Consider the following 22,620-nt stretch of genomic DNA (forward strand, 5'->3'; position numbering starts at 1 on the left):
ATCAGCTTGCGCTTGTCACATAAGAGAAAACAACTTGAGATATACTGTAACTTGTACAATACTAACAATACGCAGCCATGGTATGGAGTGTGTGGTGTTGGCGCCCCCTTGTGTTCCCTACGGTCCTGTGTCTGTGTGGAAATTGCATTCCTGAGACAGAGATTGGTCTTGTTTGCAGGTGGTCCACCTCTATAGCAGTGCATATTACAAGGACACGGCCGCAGTAACCGAGGAAACAGAAGCGTCTGTTTCAGGGACTCCAATCTTGCAATGACCCAGCTGGTCCAGAGTAATGATCTTAAAGAGGGTTGTAACAGTTCCCCGACTATCCATCTTGCCATCTCGTTTTTGTCACAAAATAGTTATCTTGCAGTGGCTGAATTGTTTCACAAAATCCGTGGGATGACAATCCGTTTTCAAGCCAGATAATTCAATTGAGAACTATTTCCCCTTTACAAGAGCCTGGTGGAGAGAGTACCCATTCACACAGCAGGGCTTTATTAGAGAAACCTGAGTGGCCGAGGATTCAACAGCATTAGTATCACACTCTGGATTTGAGCTCAGACTCACTAGTCTGGAGTCCAGAGCTCCTACCCACTACTCCACACTTCTGCCACATATAATTTCATAAAATACAGAAAAACAATTCCAGAGCAGTGATATTTCAGTGATTCGCGTGTTTCAGAACATAGCAGGTCCAGAAAAATAATCCCCCTTGTTACTGTTCCACAGCACTGATCTTACAACAGTAATAATGCATAACTGTTCTACAGTGGTGATCTTACAACAGTAATAACTGTTCAACATTGCTGATCTTACAACAGTTAACTGTTCTATAGTAATGATCTTACAAAGGTAAAAAATAACTAGTTTGGATTATTGATTTTACAACAGTAATAAATAACTGTTCTGGGTTATTGCTCTTACAACGGCTCCATAGTTGCAGGATTCTGAGCCTAGGATGTCCATGTTAGTCTCACGTGTTAGTGTTCCTGAGGCTTGCTCTCACACTGGCGTCAGTGTGCCCAGCAGTACCTTCTACAGGGTCCCACTCTACAGAAAGGATAGTACATTGTCCAAGTTAAACAGCGACACTTCCCGGCTAATTCAAACAGCTGTACAGTGGAAACTGCACTGTGAAGCAATGAGGTTGGGTGCACATAAAAAACAGCAACATGGGAAAGGACTGCACAGAGCGCCGTCCTCCAGTGTGCACGAATGCCACTGGATTTCATCAAGGGCACCAATGTCACTCGTGCTCACTAGAGGGCGCCAACATCACTGCTGCCCACCAGAGGGCGTGTAGTATGTTACTAGGCTATGGAAGCCGTCAGTGAACTCTGTCCATGGCAGTGAGTTCCCCATGGTCCTGTCCAAGTGTGGACCCAGTCTCCCCGCACCACAGTGCCCCGTCACACACTGAGTTTAAAAGTCCCTGGTGGACACTGGTGATTTAGCGCCCCCTGGTGTCCACTGGCAGTCCATGGCAGCGTGTTCCCTATGTGAGCCCAGTCTCTGCTCCACAGTGCCCAGTCTTCACCACAGCACTTTAATGAATGGGCTGCCTGTATGTGGTTTACGCCTGCAGGAGAACAAATACAGCTATTTTGGGAAGGCAGGGCTTCTTCTTTAATTAGGGGCGTATTTCTTGTTCTCCCCAGGGAAGGGGTACTCGGGGACGTTGTTGTAGTGTCCCATCAGGAAGATCCCAATGGTCCCGATGGAGAATAGCAGGATGGCCGCCCAGAAACACACCTTGTCGATCATTTTCCCGATCAGCACCCAGCTCTCCATCTCCTGAGAGAGACAGAGAGAGCAGGCAGAGTGAGTGCAGCATCAGCACACTGCCCCAGTGACAGTGCTGTACTCACGGATCACAGTCGTGACCATGGCGTACAAGTGTGCCTATATAGTGCCAATGTGGTGCCAGTGAATCTGTGAAATACCAATGCCCCATCTTTCATACTAGTGTGACAGTGTGTCTGTGAAATGCCCATGTCCTCTCTGTTATGCTATTAGTCCAATCTCGTGCACATGCAGTGTCAGTGTAGTGCTACAGTGCCAGCATGTCTGTGAAATGCCAATCTCCTGTGTGTCATACTAGTGTGGCACTCTTGTGCCCACGCAGTGCCAGTGCTCACCGAGCCAATGTCGTTCTGCTCACGGGTGCTCTGTGCAATAAAGTTGCAGGCATCCACACACTCCTTGATCTCGGGGGCACAATGCGCCAGGCTTTTATAAAGGCTGGCTGTGGTGCCCACGTCAATACCATCTGCTGGGGGGCAGCACAGAGAGCGAGAGTCAGACAGAGATTCATCCCTCCTGCTCCCTCCCATGCCCTCACCCCCGCTCCCTCATCTCCCTCCCCCCTGCCCCTCGTCACCGTAGGGCTCCTGGTGCGAGCGCGAGATGCCGTGTCTCTCTCTCTGCCTCTCGAACATCATCTCGCTCCGCGGCTGCTTCAGCACGTACTCCTCCGCCCGCTGTATCAGGCCGAATGAGCTGCGGCGGCGCACCGCGGGCGCCTCCTCCCCGCCCCCCTCCTCCGCCGCGGGGACGGTCAAGCGCAGGATCCGCGGGACCACCTCCAGGAACACCTGAGAGCGGAGACAGGGAGAGCACTGCAGAGCACTTCCTTCTTTCTTTAAAACTGAAACACTAGCAATTCCTCATCACCGATGTTGCACACTTGCACATGGCAGGTGTGTGGCCAGCATGCGACAGGACTGCGACAGGCGTGTGTCAAGTGTGAGGATGGATAGTGACAGGTATGCGCCAGCTGTGTGACAAGCGTGTGAATATAGAGTGACAGGTGTGTGGATGGAGCCTGATAGATGTGTGGCAGGCGTGCGATGGGTATGTGGATATAGTGTGACAGGTATGTAGATGGAGCATGATAGATGTGTGACAGGTGAGTGGATGGAGCCTGATAGATATGTGACAGGTGTGTGGATGAAGCCTGATAGATGTGTGACAGGTGTGTGGATGGAGCATGATAGATATGTGACAGATGTGTGGATATAGTGTGACAGGTGTGTGACAGGTGTGCGATGGAAATGTGGATGGGGAGTGACAGGTGTGCCGCAGGTGTGTGGATGGAGCCTGATAGATGTGTGACAGGTGTGCGGATGGAGCCTGATAGATGTGTGACACGCGTGTGGATGGAACCTGATAGATGTGTGACAGGTGTGTGGATGGAACCTGATAGATGTGTGACAGGTGTGTGGATGGAGCCTGATAGATGTGTGACAGGTGTGTGGATGGAGCCTGATAGATGTGTGACAGGTGTGTGGATGGAACCTGTTAGATGTGTGACAGGCTTACGATGGGTATGTGGATGGAGAGTGACAGGTGTGCAGCAGGTATGCAACAGGCGTTTCAGAGGTGTTAAAGGCATGTAACAGGCATGTGACAGGCGTGTGGATGCAATGTGATAGGTATGTGACAGGGGCACTCCAGGCGTGTGACAGGGTGTGGATGGAGAGTGACAGGTGTGCGGCAGGCGTGTGATAAGTATGTGACGGGGCACTGCAGGTCTTTGGATGGAATGTGGCAGGTTTGTAACAGGTGTGTGACAGGTGTGTGGATGGAGTCTGTCAGGTGATGGACAGGTGTGTGGGTGGAGAGTGACAGGTGTGCAGCAGGTATGTGACTGGTATGTGAAGGCGTGTGGTTGGAGCATAACAGACATGTGGATGCAATGTGATTGGTATGTGACAGGGGCACTGCAGGCGTGTGACAGGTGTGTGGATGGAGAGTGACAGGTGAGCAGCAGGTATGCGACAGGCGTGTGGATGGATTGTGATAGGTGCAGTATGTGACAGGGGCACTGCAGGTGTCTGACACGTGTGTGACAGGTGCAGCAGGCGTGTTCATACATGTCGAATGCCGTGGGACATGGTGTGCGTATTGGGACTGCGCAGGGAGATGTTGAGCACGATGACACAGTTGGTCACGATGAGAGTGGCTACAAACATCACAAAAATCAGGTACCTGCCAGAGACAGGGAGGAGGGAGAAAGAGGAAGAGGAAGAGGAAGAGGAGGGAAAAGAAAAGCTGAATTAGCCAAGGAGACAGCAGTCCATGCAGCCGGTGACACTTGATAGTGTGAAAGATAGCTTGAAGCAAAACTAATAAAAAGATAATTTTCACAAGCCCATAGGGAGGGAAATAGTTGTTTTAAAGCTAAATCTGTTAAAGAGATAAAGAGAACCAAAGACATTGGACACAGAAACTGGACACAGACAGACCTGACTGCCCAGAGAGGACAGGCTCAGTGACCACAGCCTGGATGTAGAAACTGGACAGACCTGACTGTCCAAAGAGGACAGGCACAGTGACCACAGCCTGGGCATAGAATTTTGTACAGCATTTTCTGCTGCACTGTGAGAAATACTCCAGGATTAGACAAACCTTCTTCCATAAAATCAGAAATCAGCCAGAAAGAGAGAAATGTATTGGTTGATTATTACTGTCCTGTCCTATGCTGTTAACTGTCCTTTGCTTTGCTCGCAGTGTCAAGGGCCTGTGGAGACCGACTCACTTCCCGATGAGGGGCACTGACAGCGACGTCTCCGGGATCTGCTGGGCAATCAGGAACAGGAAAACCGTCTGAGCCAGGAGCACCGAGATGGACACTGTCAGCTTCTGCCCTCCAGCTGGAAAAGGAGAAAGGCATAGGTGAACAGGGCAGCAGGGAGAAACAGAGACACAGGTGACTTGGAATAAGGATATGTTGGAAGTAAGGATAGAGGGAGATGGATTATGATCAGGAGAGAGGGATTGGGACAGAGGGTGAGAGTTTGCAACAGAGGGAAAGGGATTGGGACAGAGGGAGAGGGATTGGAACCAGAAGAGAGGGATTAGGACCACAAGAGGGATTGGGACAGAAGTAGATGGATGAGGACCAGGAGAGGGGGATTGGGACAGAGGGGGAAGGATTGGGACCAAGAGAGAGGGCTTGGGACAGAGGGAGAGGAACTGGGACCAGGAGAGAGGGATTGGGACCAGAGGGAGAGGGATTAGGACCAGGAGAGAGGGGCTGGGACCAGAGGGAGAGGTATTGGGACCAGGAGACAGGGCTTGGGACAGAGGGAGAGGAACTGGGACCAGGAGAGAGGGGTTAGGACCAGAAGAGAGGGATTGGGACAGAGGGAGAGGAACTGGGACCAGGAGAGAGGGAGCATGAGGTGCAAGCATGTGACTTCCTGTCTGACCTTGTGCAGGCAGGAAGTAGGCTAGCACGACTAGCGAGGAGATGAGCACACATGGCACGATGATGTTGATGATGTAGAACAGGGGCTTCCGCTGGATGATGAGATTGAAGTGCACTTCCTGGTACTCCAGATCATCAGGAGTGTACCTCCTGTTGATGACCTTGCGGGCAGGGCGGTGCCTGATTGCCCATTCCCCATTCTCTGTGGAGAGATGATATGTCAATCAAGTGTGAGCCAGGCCACCATTGGCTACAGCTGAGAGATCCATTTTATGCTTACACACCAAGCCCCTCCCACCATGTCTGATACTGCAGCTTCTTGGAGAAAACGTCAACACATTGCTCACAATAATTTCAAAATATTGTAAACACTGTGTCTATACAGTGTGTACAGTGAGTACAGTCTGTATACAGTGTGTATGCTATGCACTATATAGTTCACACTGTGCGTATAGAAGTATGTACCAGTGAAGGCTTCAGGGTCAATGTCCACCCATTCTATGGTCTTGCCTGTGTCAACCGCCAGAATGATGTCGATCTCATTAGCGCTGTACGTCTGTGACCTGCAAAGGTCAGAGGTCAGCATCAGGTTACACAAAAATAATCTGGCAATAAAATTTGAAAAGAGAGTGGCACAGAAAAAGAGGAAGAAGGATGCGAGAGACAAGGAGAGAGATAAGAGAAGGAAATGAATCGGTGGCTGGAGATCAGAGGAACAGATTCAAATCAGGGCCTCTATTCTGGGCTCATGTTTGCATGCACTGCTTGTTCCTCCAGGAGAGAACAGACTCTGGTCTCTCCCTCTGTCCTGCAGCTCTGACATCGCTCTCCTGCCATCACCCTCTCCCGATCTGCACTGCACAAGTAAGAACTGTCTCCTGTGTGTGTGTGTGATGCGTGTTCAGTACAGAACTGTCAACTGTGTGTGTGATGCGTGTTCAGTACAGAACTGCCTCCTGTGTGTGTGTGTGTTTGTGTGTGTGTGAGTGTTCAGTACAGAACTGTCTACTGTGTGTGTGTGTGATGCGTGTTCAGTACAGAACTGCCTCCTGTGTGTGTGTGTGTTTGTGTGTGTGTGCGTGTTCAGTACAGAACTGTCTACTGTGTGTGTGTGATGCGTGTTCAGTACAGAACTGTCTCCTGTGTATGTGTGTGATGTGTGTTCAGTACAGAACTGTCTCCTGTGTGTGTGTGATGCGTGTTCATTACAGAACTGTCTCCTGTGTGTGATGCATGTTCCGTACAGAACTGTCTCCTGTGTGTGTGTGTGATGCATGTTCAGTACAGAACTGTCTCCTGTGTGTGTGTGATGCATGTTCAGTACAGAACTGTCTCCTGTGTGTGATGCATGTTCAGTACAGAACTGTCTCCTGTGTGTGTGTGTGTGTGTGTGTGTGTGTGCGTGTGTGTGTGTGTGTGTGATGCGTGTTCAGTACAGAACTCTGGTTTAATTACAGCTGTTAAATGTCAAAGGCTCTCAGGCTGGTCATTTCTATTTTCACTCTACCCTCACCTGAAGACCAGGGTGCAGTTCTGCCAGTCGAAGGGGAAGTAGGTGACCTCCACAGAGCAGGCGCTCCTGTAGATGGCCGGGGGCAGCCAGTACATACTGCCATCAGGGTAGATCAGCACATTGGCATAGTAGGCCACATCGAACTTCCCATCGATACTGAGAGAGAGGGGAGTAGGGGGACACAGAGAAGAGCAAGAGAGAGGAGAGGAGAGAAAGGAGAGAGAGGGGGGAGAGGAGAGGGCAGACAGGGAACGACAGGTATTACTGTCCAGATAGGGAAAGTGAGTGCAAGAGCCCCATGTTAACACCAGAGAGAGAGAGTGGGCCAGCCTGCAGGACACAGGGCACTGCCCCCTAACACAGGGCCGCTGGCACTGGGAGCACTGGGGAGGACAGAGAGACTGGGATGGGGGACTGGGGAGGGAGGGAGAGACTGGGACTGGGAGGACTGGGGAGGAGAGAGAGACTGGGAGGACTGGGGAGGAGAGAGAGAGACTGGGACTGGGGGGACTGGGGAGGGAGGGAGAGACTGGCTCTGGGAGGACTGGGGGAGGAGAGAGAGATTGGGACTGGGGGGACTGGGACTGGGAGGACTGGGGAGGCGAGAGAGAGATTGGGACTGGGGGGACTGGGACTGGGAGGACTGGGGAGGCGAGAGAGAGACTGGGACTGGGGGGACTGGGGAGAGAGAGAGAGACTGGGATGGGGCAAGAGACGCCCCTAGACTTTGGAAGAGGGGGCGGAGTAGACAGGGGAGGGTGCAAGTGACCTGCGAGGATGACCGTTAAAGCACTTTGAAAAGACTGGAAATGAGATGAGAAAGAGCAGCAGGGCTCTAGTGAGCATGAAGGGAAAGACAGAGGAGTGGCTCCTCCTGCCGCCGCTCCTGCTCACTTGTTCTCCAGCACGATGTCGGGGAGCCACACCATGTTGTAGGGCACGCGCACCACGGAGATGTCATCGTGCTCCGAGGAGTTCCACGCCAGGCGGTAGTCGTTCCATTGCTGAGAGGAGACAGAGAGATCACACAACACACTCCTTCTGAGTGTCTGACCAGGTGAGACACAGCAAGGAGAAACAGAGCTGACAGAGGACAGGCTCAGCGACCACAGCCTGGAAATAGAAACTGGACACAGGCAGACCTGGCTGCCCAGAGAGGACAGGCTCAGTGACCACAGTGAAGACACAGAAACTGGACACAGGCAGACCTGGCTGTCCAGAGAGGACAGGCTCAGTGACCACAGTGAGGACACAGAAACTGGACACAGGCAGACCTGGCTGTCCAGAGAGGACAGGCTCAGTGACCACAGTGAGGACACAGAAACTGGACACAGGCAGACCTGGCTGTCCAGAGAGGACAGGCTCAGTGACCACAGTGAAGACACAGAAACTGGACACAGGCAGACCTGGCTGTCCAGAGAGGACAGGCTCAGTGACCACAGCCTGGACATTGAAACTGGACACAGACAGACCTGGCTGTCTGGAGAGGACAGGCCCAGTGACCACAGCCTGGACATAGAAACTGGACACAGGCAGACCTGGCTGTCCAGAGAGGACAGGCTCAGTGACCACAGCCTGGACATAGAAACTGGACACAGACAGACCTGGCTGTCCAGAGAGATCAGGATCATTTACCACAGAAAGAGGTGTACCTTCTGCAGCACTGTCAGAAATACTCCAGGATCAGACAAACATTCTTCCCCAAAATAACTAATCTAATCCCAGAATTCCCACTCCTGCCAAAATCAGAATAGCTTCCAAATCTCCAGGGAAGGAAACCCAACAGAGAGCTGCAGATCAGTGTGTGCCACAGCCTGAGCAACAGACAGTCACCCTCGCTAATAATAATAATGGCATTGTCCTGAGTGACTGGCAATGTTTCACTAATTGTTATTCCTTTGGCAGAACTCTGATTCACCACTCATGGCAATAACGCTCTTTCCATTGAAAAAAAAAATGAGACAGAATTGACAGAAAGAGACAAGATGTTACTCACAATCTCTATCCACACGTTGGTGGTCAGCGCCTCCTCTTTCTCATTCTGAAAATGAAAGCAGAGCTCAGTTCTTTCACTGAGGCTTGGTGTTTGCAACGTGTGTTGTTATGTAGTTTGTGTGGGCGGTGGTATCATTTCTTGTGTGATTTGTTTGCTACCGTCCTGTGCCAATATATTCATATATGCATATTGTATGCAGGGCAGTCCAGTGGTTATCATTGCTGCCTCGCAGTGCTGGTGCCCCGGGTTCGATTCCTGGGGTGCTGTCTGTGGGGAGTTTGTATGTTCTTCTCGTGTTCACGAGGGTTTCCTCCCACAGTCCAGAAACACACCGGTAGGTTAACTGGCTCCAGAGAAGACTGGACTGGATGGATGGTTATTGCCACACAATTGTATCCAGTGTAGTGTTGTGGGGAAGCAGATGTGTACTTAAGTAGAAGCACGGTTATGTAGTGTAGATTTGTGTAGGTAAGATGTTGCACAGGTGCAGCTCAACACTTGTGTGGTTGTGTAGTGAAGGAGCTGTGAAGATATGTACCAGAGAGATGAGGTTGGTCAAAGTCAGCTTGACCTGGACCTGCACTTGGTCTCCTGGCTGCCTGGCCGGTCGAATCCTCTTGTTATATCCATTCATCAGGTCTTTAATTAGCCGTGATTCCTGGTTCTCACATACTGAGAGAGAGGGGTTAATACTGACACACTGGACACTACAGTCCATTAACACTGCACTGAGAGAGAGGGGTTAATACTGACACACTGGACACTACAGTCCATTAACACTGCACTGAGAGAGAGGGGTTAATACAGACACACTGGACACTACAGTCCATTAACAGTGCACTGAGAGAGAGGGGTTAAAACTGACACACTGGACACTACAGTCCATTAACACTGCACTGAGAGAGAGGGGTTAATACAGACACACTGGACACTACAGTCCATTAACACTGCACTGAGAGAGAGGGGTTAATACAGACACACTGGACACTACAGTACATTAACACTGCACTGAGAGAGAGGGGTTAATACTGACACACTGGACACTACAGTACATTAACACTGCACTGAGAGAGAGAGGGGTTAATACTGACACACTGGACACTACAGTACATTAACACTGCACTGAGAGAGAGGGGTTAATACAGACACCCTGGACACTACAGTCCATTAACACTGCACTGAGAGAGAGGGGTTAATACTGACACACTGGACACTACAGTACATTAACACTGCACTGAGAGAGAGGGGTTAATACTGACACACTGGACACTACAGTCCATTAACACTGCACTGAGAGAGAGAGGGGTTAATACAGACACACTGGACACTATAGTACATTAACACTGCACTGAGAGAGAGGGGTTAATACAGACACACTGGACACTACAGTCCATTAACACTGCACTGAGAGAGAGGGGTTAATACAGACACACTGGACACTACAGTCCATTAACACTGCACTAAGAGAGAGAGGGGTTAATACTGACACACTGGACACTACAGTACATTAACACTGCACTGAGAGAGAGAGGGGTTAATACAGACACACTGGACACTACAGTCCATTAACACTGCACTGAGAGAGAGAGGGGTTAATACTGACACACTGGACACTACAGTCCATTAACACTGCACTGAGAGAGAGAGGGGTTAATACAGACACACTGGACACTACAGTCCATTAACACTGCACTGAGAGAGAGGGGGGTTAATACAGACACACTGGACACTACAGTCCATTAACACTGCACTAAGAGAGAGAGAGGGGTTAATACTGACACACTGGACACTACAGTACATTAACACTGCACTGAGAGAGAGAGGGGTTAATACAGACACACTGGACACTACAGTCCATTAACACTGCACTGAGAGAGAGAGGGGTTAATACTGACACACTGGACACTACAGTCCATTAACACTGCACTGAGAGAGAGAGGGGTTAATACAGACACACTGGACACTACAGTCCATTAACACTGCACTGAGAGAGAGGGGGGTTAATACAGACACACTGGACACTACAGTCCATTAACACTGCACTAAGAGAGAGAGAGGGGTTAATACTGACACACTGGACACTACAGTACATTAACACTGCACTGAGAGAGAGAGGGGTTAATACAGACACACTGGACACTACAATCCATTAACACTGCACTGAGAGAGAGGGGTTTATACAGACACACTGGACACTACAGTCCATTAACACTGCACTGAGAGAGAAAGGGGTTAATACAGACACACTGGACACTACAGTCCATTAACACTGCACTAAGAGAGAGAGAGGGGTTAATACAGACACACTGGACACTACAGTACATTAACACTGCACTGAGAGAGAGGGGTTAATACAGACACACTGGACACTACAGTCCATTAACACTGCACTGAGAGAGAGAGGGGTTAATACTGACACACTGGACACTACAGTCCATTAACACTGCACTAAGAGAGAGAGAGGGGTTAATACTGACACACTGGACACTACAGTACATTAACACTGCACTGAGAGAGAGGGGTTAATACAGACACACTGGACACTACAGTCCATTAACACTGCACTGAGAGAGAGAGGGGTTAATACTGACACACTGGACACTACAGTCCATTAACACTGCACTGAGAGAGAGGGGTTTATACAGACACACTGGACACTACAGTCCATTAACACTGCACTGAGAGAGAGAGGGGTTAATACAGACACACTGGACACTACAGTCCATTAACACTGCACTGAGAGAGAGAGGGGTTAATACAGACACACCGGACACTACAGTCCATTAACACTGCACTGAGAGAGAGAGAGGGGGGTTAAGACAGACACACTGGACACATTAAGATCGTTCTAGTAGGGAGGGGTGGCGATTATAGTAGAGACAGAAGTAAAGACCTATTGTGCAATGAGAAAGGCAAAGGTAATGTAAACTGTATAACATCCGAATCTCCATGAGTTGGAAGTGTATTAAAGATACGCGCCCAAGCCCTGTAGTGTAACACTGTACACAACCATGACAGCAGAAGTCATGCAGTCTTAGCGCTGTAACTCGACGCAGAACCATTACCGTAATTACTCACGTACCGTGCAGCGCGCACAGAGAAAACAGCACCGCGGCCAGAACCAGCCCGACGGTCAGGGATCGGGGACGCATCGCGACTCGGCACCGCAGCGGGGCTCCCGGCGCGCTTCTGGGCTCGGTTCCGCTCCTCGGCAGAGCGGGATTCGGACTCGTGGTTCTCCCGGGTCCGCTCGCCTCTCTCTCTCCTCCCCCCACCCCCCTCACACGCCAGCTGTTGGCCTGCGGGGTATCGCGTTTCACAGCCCGGGGCGATAACTTTCCCTTAAAGACACACCGGGCGGCGGCGGTTAGTCCTGCAGCAGGCACGACGGCGGCGATAGCACTTCTTACAGCAGCAGTCAGAGGTGCGAACGGACATGACAACCGTGCGTTTCAAACTGCCGACCAATGCCCAATACGCATTTGTAAAGATGCCGTTCAGAGTTTTAAGACTGCAAGCTGCGGGATACCGAACATTTCCATTCCCGTAGCAGTAGCAGTTATATTTCTGGTCACACCAGTGGTTTTCCAGCACTGTACATGGCCTGCAGTAATCCAGGTTGAAGAATACTGGCGTGGTCAGCGCCGCCGGGAAGGGAATTAACGGGGCGATCTTCGGGAGGGTTACCGATCGCCTGTGTGGCAGGGCGTCTCCTCACACCCCAGAGGGACAAGCGCAGGATCTTCATCACCGGATACCCGAGCCCCTTGGCTTCCAGAAACGATATTATTAACACAGAGCAGCGACTCCGGGTGGTTTCAGACACGAATGTTGCTTATTCCCCTGCCGAGTCAATCCCAAGACTTTGGTCCATTCTGAAAAAAAAAGTGCATTCACCCATTCGCATTCACCCGTTCACATTCACCCGTGCAGCCAGGAGGCCGGACGGGCTGAGCTGAAGGGAGTCGCTACCGGACCAACGCCGTGCGACCAGCGGTTCACTGCGCTTTACTACACTTTACTGCGCTTTTACCATGGTACTGCACTTTCACACCCTCATTCCGCTGCGTTTTTACCATGATCTCATGTTTTTACCTGATTTCTCTGTTTTACCGCACTTCCCTGTGCTTTTACCATGGTACTGCAGTTTCACACCCTTATTCCACTGGGCTTTACTACACTTTACTGCGCTTTCACCGTGACCTCACGTTTCTACCGTGTTTTACCCCGATTTCACTGTTTTACCGCACTTCACTGTGCTTTTATAATGATGTTACTGTTCACTGCACTTTACCGCACTTCTGCCCTGACTCCACTGTGCTTTACTACACTTTACTGAGCTTTACCGTGCTTTTAACTTGATCACTGCTTTACTGCGCTTTTAGCTTGATATTACTGTTTTACTACACTTCAGTGTGCTTTTACCATGATGTTACTGTTTAACTGCACTTTACCGCTCTTTTACCCTGTTTCCAAGTGTGCTTTGTTACACTTTACTGAGCTTGATCACCGCTGTACTGTACTTTACTGTTTTACCCTGATTTCACTGTCGTTTACTGTACATTGGCCTTGATCACCACATTACTCCTCCCTTACCCAGATATCAATGTGCATTACTATGTTTTTACCCTGATTTCACAAGGTTTGCTGTGTTTTACCTTGAACTTGGCTTTACTGCTCTCTTACCTTGATTTCACTGTGCTTTACTATGTTTTTACTGTGGTTTACAGTGCTTTTACCCTGATCACTGCTTTGCTGCTCTCCTACCCTGATGTCACTGTGAATTAATAATAATAATAAAAAACTTTATTTTATATAGCGCCTTTAAAGGTGGCTTCTCAAAGCACTTTACAGATTGACAACAACAATAAATAAGAAGAATACACAAGATAAGACACAATTACAATATATAGAGGAGACTGTGCATGGTGATACTAAGAAGAGCAGAGGGGTGAAGAATGGAACCAGTTCAGTAAAGGCTCTTCTGAAGAAGGGGGTTTTGAGTCTGGATGTGAAGGAGTTTAGAGAAGGTGACTCTCTGATATCCTTGGGGAGAGAGTTCCAGAGCTTGGGGGCATAACAGGAGAAGGCCCTGTCCCCCATACAATGTAGACGGGCTTGGGGGACAGTAAGGAGAGCAGAATGAGAGGAGCAAAGGTTGTGAGGTGGGGAGTAGGGCGATAATAGTTCAGACAGGTACTGAGGTGCCCAGCCATGCAGAGCCTTATAGGTGAGCAGGAGGATTAGCCCACACAGAATTTGACTGGAAGCCAGTGCAAGGACTCCAGGATAGGAGTAATGTGATCACTTGCACTAGACCTGGTCAGGATTCTGGCTGCTGAATTTTGGACATACTGGAGTTTGTTCAAAGTAGATTTAGATACCCCAGCGAGTAGAGCATTACAGCAGTCAATTCGAGAGAACACAAATGTGCTGATCAGCTTTTCAGCCACAGTTAGTGAATTACCGTGCTTTTACCTTAGTCACTGCTTTGCTGATATCTTACCCTGATTTCACTGCACTTTACTATGTTTTTACCCTAATTTCACTGTGAATTACTGTGCTTTTGCCTTGATCCCTGCTTTGCTGCTCTTACCCTGATTTCACAAGGTTTGCTGTGTTTTACCTTGAACTCGGCTTTACTGCTCTCTTACCCTGATTTCACTGTGCTTTACCATGTTTTTACTGTGCTTTTACCTTTATCACCGCTTTACTGCTCTCTTACCCTGATTTCACTGGGCTTTACCGTGTTTTTACTGTGCTTTTACCTTTATCACCGCTTTGATGCTCTCTTACCCTGATGTCACTGTGAAGTACCGTGCTTTTACCTTGATCACTGCTTTGCTGATATCTTACCCTGATTTCACTCTGCTATACTATGTTTGTACCCTGATTTCACGGTGAATTACCGTGCTTTTGCCTTGATCTCCGCTTTGCTGCTCTCTTTCCCCGATTTCTCTGTGGCTTTTACCCGGACTTGAGCTTTACGGTGATTTCCTGCGCGGTGCCCGGGGGGAGTGACGTGCTCGGACTGCAGCTCGCGCGGAGGGGGGCGGGGCTCGGGGGCTGTTTTTCCTTTCCTTCTTTTTTTTCCCCTTTAACTCGCGGTTACCATGGCAGCAACCCCTGGACCCGGGACGCTATAAAAGCCGGGGTCATTAATTAACGGGGAGGGAAACACATCAGACATCAAAACACGGAGCGCCGTAGAACTCAAAACAAAACAAAACAAAAAAAGGCGAAAAAACCGAGGTTTGCGCAATTACATCCTACTTGTTTGAACGTTATCACGATGCACAGGCACAGCAGCAGGTGTGTCTGGAGGTAATGGAGCCTGTCCCGGGGGAGAGTCTCTCTGTCCCGCTGTGGGAACACACTTCTCTGAATGCGTCTGCGGAGACGAGACGGAACACGAAATCTCAAAGGAAAAAAAAAAGAACGAACAAGCGCAAAACGCATTCGTCGTAATTTTTTAAAAGAAAAAGGGCGGTGTTATGACACGTCGGTTCGGATAGTGACGGTCCCGGGACCGGCTCCGGGCGACACCGCGGCACCCCGGCTCCTCCCTCTGCAAAACGCCTGCGATAAGCGCCTCCGGCTCCTCACGGACTTTGTCCTCCGGGGAGCGCCGCTCGGATCGCAGGCTGGGCCCGGTCTGGGAAAGCAGCTCGATCTCCGCTCGGAGCCAGCTGTCGCACCGCCGCGACCCGGCTGGGCTGGATTAAGTGCGTGGTCTAGGGGTGACCGTGCGTGCGTGCGTGTGTGTTTGTGTTGGGACTGTGTGTGTTATGACCGTGTGTTTGCTGTGTTAGTGTGTCTGTATGGGTGTCTTTATGCTATATGAGTATGTTCGTGTGTGTGGTGTTACTGTGTGTATGAGTGTGTGTGTTGACGTCTATGAGAGTGTGTTAACGTGTGTGTATGAGTGTGTTAGTGTGTGTTGGGACTGTGTGTGTGTATATGAATGTGTTAGTGTGTGTTGGGACTGTGTGTGTATATGAGTGTGTTAGTGTGTGTTGGGACTGTGTGTGTGTTTGCTGTGTTAGTGTGTCTGTATGGGTGTCTTTACGCTATATGAGTATGTTCGTGTGTGTGGTGTTATTGTGTGTATGAGTGTGTGTGTGTTGACGTCTATGAGAGTGTGTTAACGTGTGTGTATGAGTGTGTTGGGACTGTGTGTGTGTATATGAGTGTGTTAGTGTGTGTTGGGACTGTGTGTGTTATGACCGTGTGTTTGCTGTGTTAGTGTGTCTGTATGGGTGTCTTTATGCTATATGAGTATGTTCGTGTGTGTGGTGTTATTGTGTGTATGAGTGTGTGTGTTGACGTCTATGAGAGTGTGTTAACGTGTGTGTATGAGTGTGTGTGCTGCCCAGGGTCAGAGGAGTATCCATTACTCCTGTCTATAAATACCCAGGATCACTGACCAGCACAGGGAGGTAGCAGGAAGTGCTGTATCCGGGTTCACAGGCGCAGAAAGTGTCTGTTACTCTCCCAGCAGGACAGTGAGAAGAGAGCTGTTCATCTGCCTGTCTGTCTGCCAGTCTGTCAGTGCGTCTCCCTGCCTTGTCAGTCAGTCTGTCAGTGCGTCTCCCTGCCTGTCTGTCTCCCTGCCTGTCAGTCAGTCTGTCAGTGTGTCTCCCTGCCTGTCAGTCAGTCTGTCAGTGTATCTCCTTCCCTGTCTGTCTCCGTGCCTGCCTGTCAGTCAGTCTGTCAGTGTGTCTCCCTGCCTGTCTGTCTCCCTGTCTTCCTACCTGTCTGACAGTCTGCAGAGATCTGTCATCTTGAATCCCTGTTCCAGTTGTTCTCCGAGCAGCTGTGTGCCTCTGGAGCTCAGAACGCCTCTGCCTCTCCCCTGCAGGTCAGTCTGCAGTCTCCGGACAGGAGGGTCCCTCAGGCCGCCCAGGGACCAGGAGCCCCCAGGAATGGATCCCCAGGTAACAGGAAACAGCCCTTCTTCCCCTGGAGTCTGGATGTCTTGTAATGTCTGAAAACAAATGAGAAAAGGGATGATATGTCTTCTCCCACTCTCTGCAGAACTCAAAGGACGCCCCCTGTAGGCGACCTGAGGTTCTAATTATCCCGATGACCCCCAGACTCTGTTCCACCACGAATAACCCCCTGGTCTCACCCCTGACCTCCGGCACTCCAACATCGCCGACAGGGCCCTTATCTCCCCTGTCACCTACCTCCCCACAGGCGGGCTCCCCCAGTAAAGACAGTGAGTCTCTCAGTGCAGTGTTAATGTACTGTAGTGTCCAGTGTGTCTGTATTAACCCCTCTCTCTCAGTGCAGTGTTAATGACTGTAGTGTCCAGTGTGTCTGTATTAACCCCTCTCTCTCAGTGCAGTGTTAATGTACTGTAGTGTCCAGTGTGTCTGTATTAACCCCCCTCTCTCTCGGTGCAGTGTTAATGGACTGTAGTGTCCAGTGTGTCTGTATTAACCCCTCTCTCTCAGTGCAGTGTTAATGTACTGTAGTGTCCAGTGTGTCTGTATTAACCCCTCTCTCTCAGTGCAGTGTTAATGTACTGTAGTGTCCAGTGTGTCTGTATTAACCTGTCTCTTTCTCTCACAGGGTGTCTCTCTCTCAGCAGCCCTGAGTTGCTGTCGGAGCTGAAGACTGGTCGGACTCTCAGACACGTTTCCCCCAGCAGTGGACTGACCACAGTGTTTTCTGGCCGTGGTCGAGCGGTCAGTCTGCCTGTGTGTGTGGCTCTGTGTATCCGTTTGTCCCTCCACCCCCCCCCTGGCTGCGTGTCTCTCGGTGTTGGTGTGTGTTTCGGTCTGCATGCTCTTCCTATACTCCTTCTTGATGAAGTGACCACAGATGTTCACAAGCTCACGAGGATGGAATGCCCCTGACGCCCCTTTCTGTGTGTGTCATCCAGAACCGCCCCCTGAGCCCCGACTCCTTGCCGCCCACCACAGCACCGCCACCTGCTTCGCCTTCTGGGATAGCCAATGGGAGGAGAGGAGAGGCGGGCAGCGTGCCTCTGTCCAATGGGATGGGGAACTGACCTCACGGCTGTCCTACTCAGGAAGTACTCTGTACATATGTTAGTCAGCCAGGTGTTATAGGGTAGGATTATACTGCAAATATGCTGAGATATTCTGCTGCCAGTCATGTGATGGGTTTGCATTCCCAGTCTTTCACTTAAAGAGCATTTGTGTAACTGCAATAACCTTCCCCCCGGAAGCAAGGGCCCATACTGCAGGATACTTGGATGGAAGGGCTGTTTGTCCTTTTAGGGTATTCCTGCCTTTAACAACAATAAAGACACTCCCTCTGTGCTCTCTGTCCGTCCTGGGCTTTCTGCTGTTCTCCCCTCTACAGTCTGTCTTCCTCCTGTTTGACAATTTTCACCTTATTGACTGTTTTCCTTCTCTCTCTCTCTCTCCCGTCTGTCCGATACCTTGCGTGCCTGGCTGACAGGAGAAATGAACTCCTGAAATGAAACGTCCTCCCAGGAGAACGACCTCTTTACAAAGCAAGCGTCGCATTTTCCTTCTCAGAGGACCACAGGAGCATTACATGTGCCGCGAGTGCCTGGGGCACTTTCCCTCTGACAATGAGAGCCAGTTGCGTCAAGATTAACATTTCAAAAAGGAAAACCGGAACCTGCAGGAAGGGGCGGACACGCCTGGAATGGTGTTTTTTTTTTTTAAACGGTGACACACGGGGGATGTGGTGAAAGGAACAGGAAACGAGAAATCAAGATGGAACACATAGCCATGGGGAGGCGTCAGAGACATATCAACATCTCATACCAGTCATATCAACAGCTCAGGCCACCGCATGCTCTGCCGTTTTACACAGCTCCGAGTGGGGGGGGTGTCCTGAAAGCACAGTTTATCTGAGGAGCCCCTCCAGCAGAGGACAGGGCAGGTAGGTTTTTAATTCAGAGGCTCCTCACTGCACTGAGCCTTATAGATGAGCAGGAGGATTAGTCCACATGGAATTTGACAGGAAGCCAGTGCAAGGACGCCAGGACAGGAGTAATGTGATGACTTCCACTAGACCTGGTCAGGATTCTGGCTGCTGAATTATGGACACATGGAAGTTTTTTCAATGTGCAGTTAGATACCCCAGCAAGTAGGCCATTGCAATACTCAATTTAAGAGAAAATGAAATAATTGCTTACACTTATATAGTACTTTTCTGGATACTCCACTCAAAGCACTTTACAGGTGATGGGGATCCCCTCCACCACAACAAATGGGCAGCCCCCACCTGGATAACACATGATCACAGAGAGTCAGGACCTTAGTTTTACATCTCATTTGAAGAACGGAGCCTTTTTACAGTATAGTGTCCCCGTCACTATACTGTGGCATTAGGACCCACACAGACTGCAGGGTGGGTGCCCCCTACTGGCCCCACTAACACCTCTTCCAGCAGCAACCTTAGTTTTTACCAGGAGTCTCCCATCCAGGTACTGACCAGGCTCACAGCTGCCGAGCTTCAGGGGGCTGTGAGTTGAGCTGCAGGGCAATATGGCTGCCGGCACGGTGACTAGTTTTGCTGTACAGTTTGCAACAACATAAGACACCGTTTTCACATGCGTAAAAAGTCAATCCTGGATTAGATATCACCCCCAAATTCTTCAATGCAGATTTAAAGTCAAGTACCGTGCCCTGCGTGGATCAGGTTACTACAGTGGCTTTACAGAGCTGGTGGGGGTGCTGAGATGCAGGACCTCAGTCTCGGCCCAGTTTACACAAAGGGAATTGTGTCATCCAGGTTTTTGCGTTAGCGATGCGATTGGCACAGAGACAGCCGCTTCAGTGCCAGGTTTAGTATGAAGTAGATTTGAGCATCATCACCGTAGAAGTGATCATTTAGATCACGTGATTTTAATAGCTGACCGAGTGGGAACATGTAAATACTGAAAGGGAGGGGGTGTGGTATCGAGCCCTGACTAACACCACACTTAATGAGTTCGCTTTCAGAACTGAAACCCCCAAGAGACAATCCATGCACTAAAAGCTGAACCATTTAGGAGCAATATCAGGAATTCCAGCTATACCCCCTCTCCGGTTCAGTTGTGCTCGAGGGATCTCCTCCACCAAGCAGATGCAGCCTAGTCTAAATAGAAAAGTTGCTCAGTTAGTAAGGTACTGTAGCTTTTATACTCATGTACAACACCCAGTACAATGACCCTTTCTCCTCCCAGAGCCACCAGAGTCCTACAGACCAGCACAAGACCAGGGGACCTACTACAGCCTAATTCTACAAGAGCTCGAGCTGTACGTGCTGTAACTGCATGATGTGAAGTTCTGGGGCGAGGGTAGACATGCCCCAGGAGACAAAGTAGGCTGACTCTCAGTAGTCCTCACTAAACAGAGGGTCCTCAGGGACTCCCCTGCACACTAACCTCTAATCCTCTACATCCCTGGATCAGCTCCATCAAGACACCCAGGTGCTGCTCCTGCCTCTGTGCAGGAGGAAGAGTCTCAGTCCTGAGAGTCTGTTTCACCTGCCCCTGCCCCAGGGTTTATACCCTCCTCTCCAGCCAGGACAAGGAAGGGGGGGCATGTGGGCATCACAGGGGAGAGCAGGGGCTCACAGCCCCAGGTCTGGGTGCAGTTGCCCAGGGGTCTGGGCAGTCTCTGGGCCAGGTCTGGTACCCACAGGCTCAGCACCTCCACATCCTCCTGCGAGGACAGAGGACTGGACAAACAGGGCCACTTGCTTCTGCAGGGACCCCTGTACTGTCCACTCTGGGCAGCAGGAAGCACAGGAACGTGGACAAGCAGGACACAGCCCCCAGGCCACTGTCCTGCTGCACTCAGGTCACTCCCCGGCCTCCTGGAGCTCCTCTCTACAGGGGCTTGTGGATACTCTTTGGTGCTCAACACGTTGCACGAGTCCCTCATTCCAATCTTACTGCAGCAGAGACCTCACACACAGAGAGCAAGTCGAGCTGTAAAGGTGGAGGCCGAACTCCAGTCCTGAGCGGTTACCTGCTCTCCCCCGCGTCTACCCGAGCGTTTGTGAAGTTCACACGGATTCCACGCTCTACAGGAGTGGGCACACCAGTCGGATCAGGCATCATCAGCGAAACACTGGATAACTGATCTCATCACATTACGAGAAGCCTGTCTGAAGGCAGATGTCTCAATTCTTTCAGAGCCCTTTGAAAGACTTTTATGTTGGGCCTATTAACTGCCCCTTGTGTCCTCTGCTTATCCTAAGCCCTCATTTTTAACTCTGCTAGTTTTCTTCTTGGTGTGAGCCACTACACTAAAACAAGAATTACAGACCAGAGCAACTAAGCAATATCATATGCCACAACACCAGCAGCATCACCACCCACATTACAGTGAGGGAAGACCCAGAAACCCACACAGAGAAAAGCAGAAACTTATCACAGAGCCTCTCTTCCTCCTGGAACCTCCAAAACCACATAAACCCCCCCCAAAACTGATAACTGAATGGAGAAAAACTGAAAACAACCTAACATGCGTCCTCTCCCCTGAACTTTTATTCTGCTTTTCTCCATGAAGGGCACCTGTGAGCGAGCTCGGGCATTCTCACGAAGAAGCCGAGCCGATTATCCTGAGCCGGCGCGCCCTCTTGTGGCTCCAAGCGGTACTACTGGCCTCCTCTGAATGCCTTTACCTGCGCTGTACAGTGCAGTAGATTATTCATGCAGTAGAAATATCTCACATGGTGCACAACCCTCTTCTGTTAAACATATAGGAGGAAACACACTGCAGACAAAACAGGAATCTGAAGCCCTGTCGAAGGTGTTGTGAAACAGAGATGATGTGTATCACACAACACAAAGCACAAAACAGAGCAGGCACAAACACTACAGGACCTGGCAGCTGGGGGTGTGTTTTGTTTTAAATTCAGGTGTGAAAGAGTTTTCTACACACAGTGTGAAATGCACAGTTAAGCACTGACTGGATTAAACCCTCGCACAGTCAGCAGGCGTCTGTACACCAGTGAAGAACTGAAGTCGAACTGAAGCCCCCCATGTACATGAGATGACAAAACCCCTCTGCCAGGTTTTCACTCTCGTTACCCCTGAACCTCTGCAGCTCCTGTGCTCAGTCCTGGGTGTCCACTGTAAAGAGGAGCCCCAGATCCTCCAAGCCTCCAATCCTCCTTTTTTAAGGACTGATTGCTGTGCAGGAGTCCCTAGCAGTGAAATAAATGTTCAAAGCTCAGCAGCTCAACCCGGGACTTGGAGATCACATCACGTCTGTCCTGAAGTGGTGGAAAGTTCATACAGCAGGGGACCCCCCTCACCCTTCTCTGTCCAGAGAGGACAGGCTCAGTGAGCACAGCCTGGACATAGACACTGGACACAGGCAGACCTGGCTGTCCAGGGAGGACAGGCTCAGTGACCACAGCCTGGACATAGACACTGGACACAGGCAGACCTGGCTGTCCAGAGAGGACAAGCTCAGTGACCACAGCCTGGACATAGACACTGGACACAGGCAGACCTGGCTGTCCAGGGAGGACAGGCTCAGTGACCACAGTCTGGACATAGACACTGGACACATCCCTATCTGTCTCTTTTCTATCTAATCCTGTCCTACAGCCCTTCCCTCTCTACTCGTAATCTACTCCATCGCTCTATCTCTCTCTTTACTACAGTACCTGCTCTTTCCCCTTTCCTCAGTGCTCACACACACCACTGCCACAGTACAGCTCCTGTTAACGACAAATGTTCATCTGCACTTCAAATAAACTTCTGTCATGTCTTTTCAACAAAATGTCAGTGCATTCGCTGGACTGAGTGTCTTTACAGTCTCTACAGATCTGATTGGGATGAGTGTGAATGTGAAGATACAGATGATCAGACTGAGTGTCTTTACAGTCTCTACAGATCTGATTGGGATGAGTGTGAATGTGAAGATACAGATGATCAGACTGAGT

General features: G+C 50.2%; 2 protein-coding genes across 5 annotated transcripts; one reads left to right on the plus strand and one right to left on the minus strand.

Moving 5' to 3' along the window:
* Window positions 1–479: 479 nt before the first annotated feature.
* On the minus strand, window positions 480–11,997 carry chrne (cholinergic receptor, nicotinic, epsilon). 2 transcript variants are annotated; one of them, XM_088909815.1, is made up of 12 exons: window positions 11,807–11,997; window positions 9,263–9,396; window positions 8,725–8,769; window positions 7,623–7,732; window positions 6,729–6,884; window positions 5,681–5,778; window positions 5,217–5,417; window positions 4,544–4,658; window positions 3,879–3,993; window positions 2,384–2,597; window positions 2,142–2,272; window positions 480–1,797 (listed from the first exon to the last, which is right to left on the minus strand). In XM_088909815.1, exons 1-12 carry the CDS (start codon window positions 11,874–11,876, stop codon window positions 1,630–1,632), a joined length of 1,557 nt encoding a protein of 518 aa, XP_088765941.1. In that variant the 5' UTR covers window positions 11,877–11,997; the 3' UTR covers window positions 480–1,629. The 2 variants fall into 2 exon arrangements, with proteins under 2 accessions (XP_088765941.1, XP_088765939.1); XM_088909813.1 differs by having other exon boundaries at window positions 2,142–2,275.
* A 2,856-nt stretch (window positions 11,998–14,853) lies between these two features.
* LOC148838354 (uncharacterized) lies at window positions 14,854–18,017 on the plus strand. 3 transcript variants are annotated; one of them, XM_088911984.1, is made up of 5 exons: window positions 14,854–14,976; window positions 16,586–16,661; window positions 16,762–16,945; window positions 17,302–17,417; window positions 17,615–18,017. In XM_088911984.1, the coding sequence occupies exons 2-5, from the start codon at window positions 16,650–16,652 to the stop codon at window positions 17,741–17,743; spliced, it is 441 nt and encodes a 146-aa protein (XP_088768110.1). In that variant the 5' UTR covers window positions 14,854–14,976; window positions 16,586–16,649; the 3' UTR covers window positions 17,744–18,017. The 3 variants fall into 3 exon arrangements, with proteins under 3 accessions (XP_088768110.1, XP_088768109.1, XP_088768111.1); XM_088911983.1 differs by lacking the exon at window positions 14,854–14,976 and adding an exon at window positions 15,010–15,449; XM_088911985.1 differs by lacking the exon at window positions 14,854–14,976 and adding an exon at window positions 15,488–16,271.
* The last annotated feature ends 4,603 nt before the right edge of the window (window positions 18,018–22,620 follow it).

The sequence above is a fragment of the Atractosteus spatula genome, chromosome 3 (genome assembly GCF_055471065.1).
Source record: "Atractosteus spatula isolate fAtrSpa1 chromosome 3, fAtrSpa1.hap1, whole genome shotgun sequence".
Classification (NCBI taxonomy): Eukaryota; Metazoa; Chordata; class Actinopteri; order Semionotiformes; family Lepisosteidae; genus Atractosteus; species Atractosteus spatula.

What these genes read in the sequence shown, in the direction of transcription:
- LOC148838354 (XM_088911984.1), top strand. An exon ending in GGGCTCCCCCAGTAAAGACA is followed by an intron (nt 16,946 to 17,301) that starts GTGAGTCTCTCA and finishes TTTCTCTCACAG; the next exon opens with GGTGTCTCTCTCTCAGCAGC. An exon ending in TTTCTGGCCGTGGTCGAGCG is followed by an intron (nt 17,418 to 17,614) that starts GTCAGTCTGCCT and finishes TGTGTCATCCAG; the next exon opens with AACCGCCCCCTGAGCCCCGA.
- chrne (XM_088909813.1), bottom strand. Translation starts at nt 11,876, where the DNA reads ATGCGTCCCCGATCCCTGACCGTCGGGCTGGTTCTGGCCGCGGTGCTG. An exon ending in TCAGTGCCCCTCATCGGGAA is followed by an intron (nt 3,994 to 4,543) that starts GTGAGTCGGTCT and finishes TGTCTCTGGCAG; the next exon opens with GTACCTGATTTTTGTGATGT. An exon ending in TGTCCCACGGCATTCGACAT is followed by an intron (nt 2,598 to 3,878) that starts GTATGAACACGC and finishes CTCCGCTCTCAG; the next exon opens with GTGTTCCTGGAGGTGGTCCC.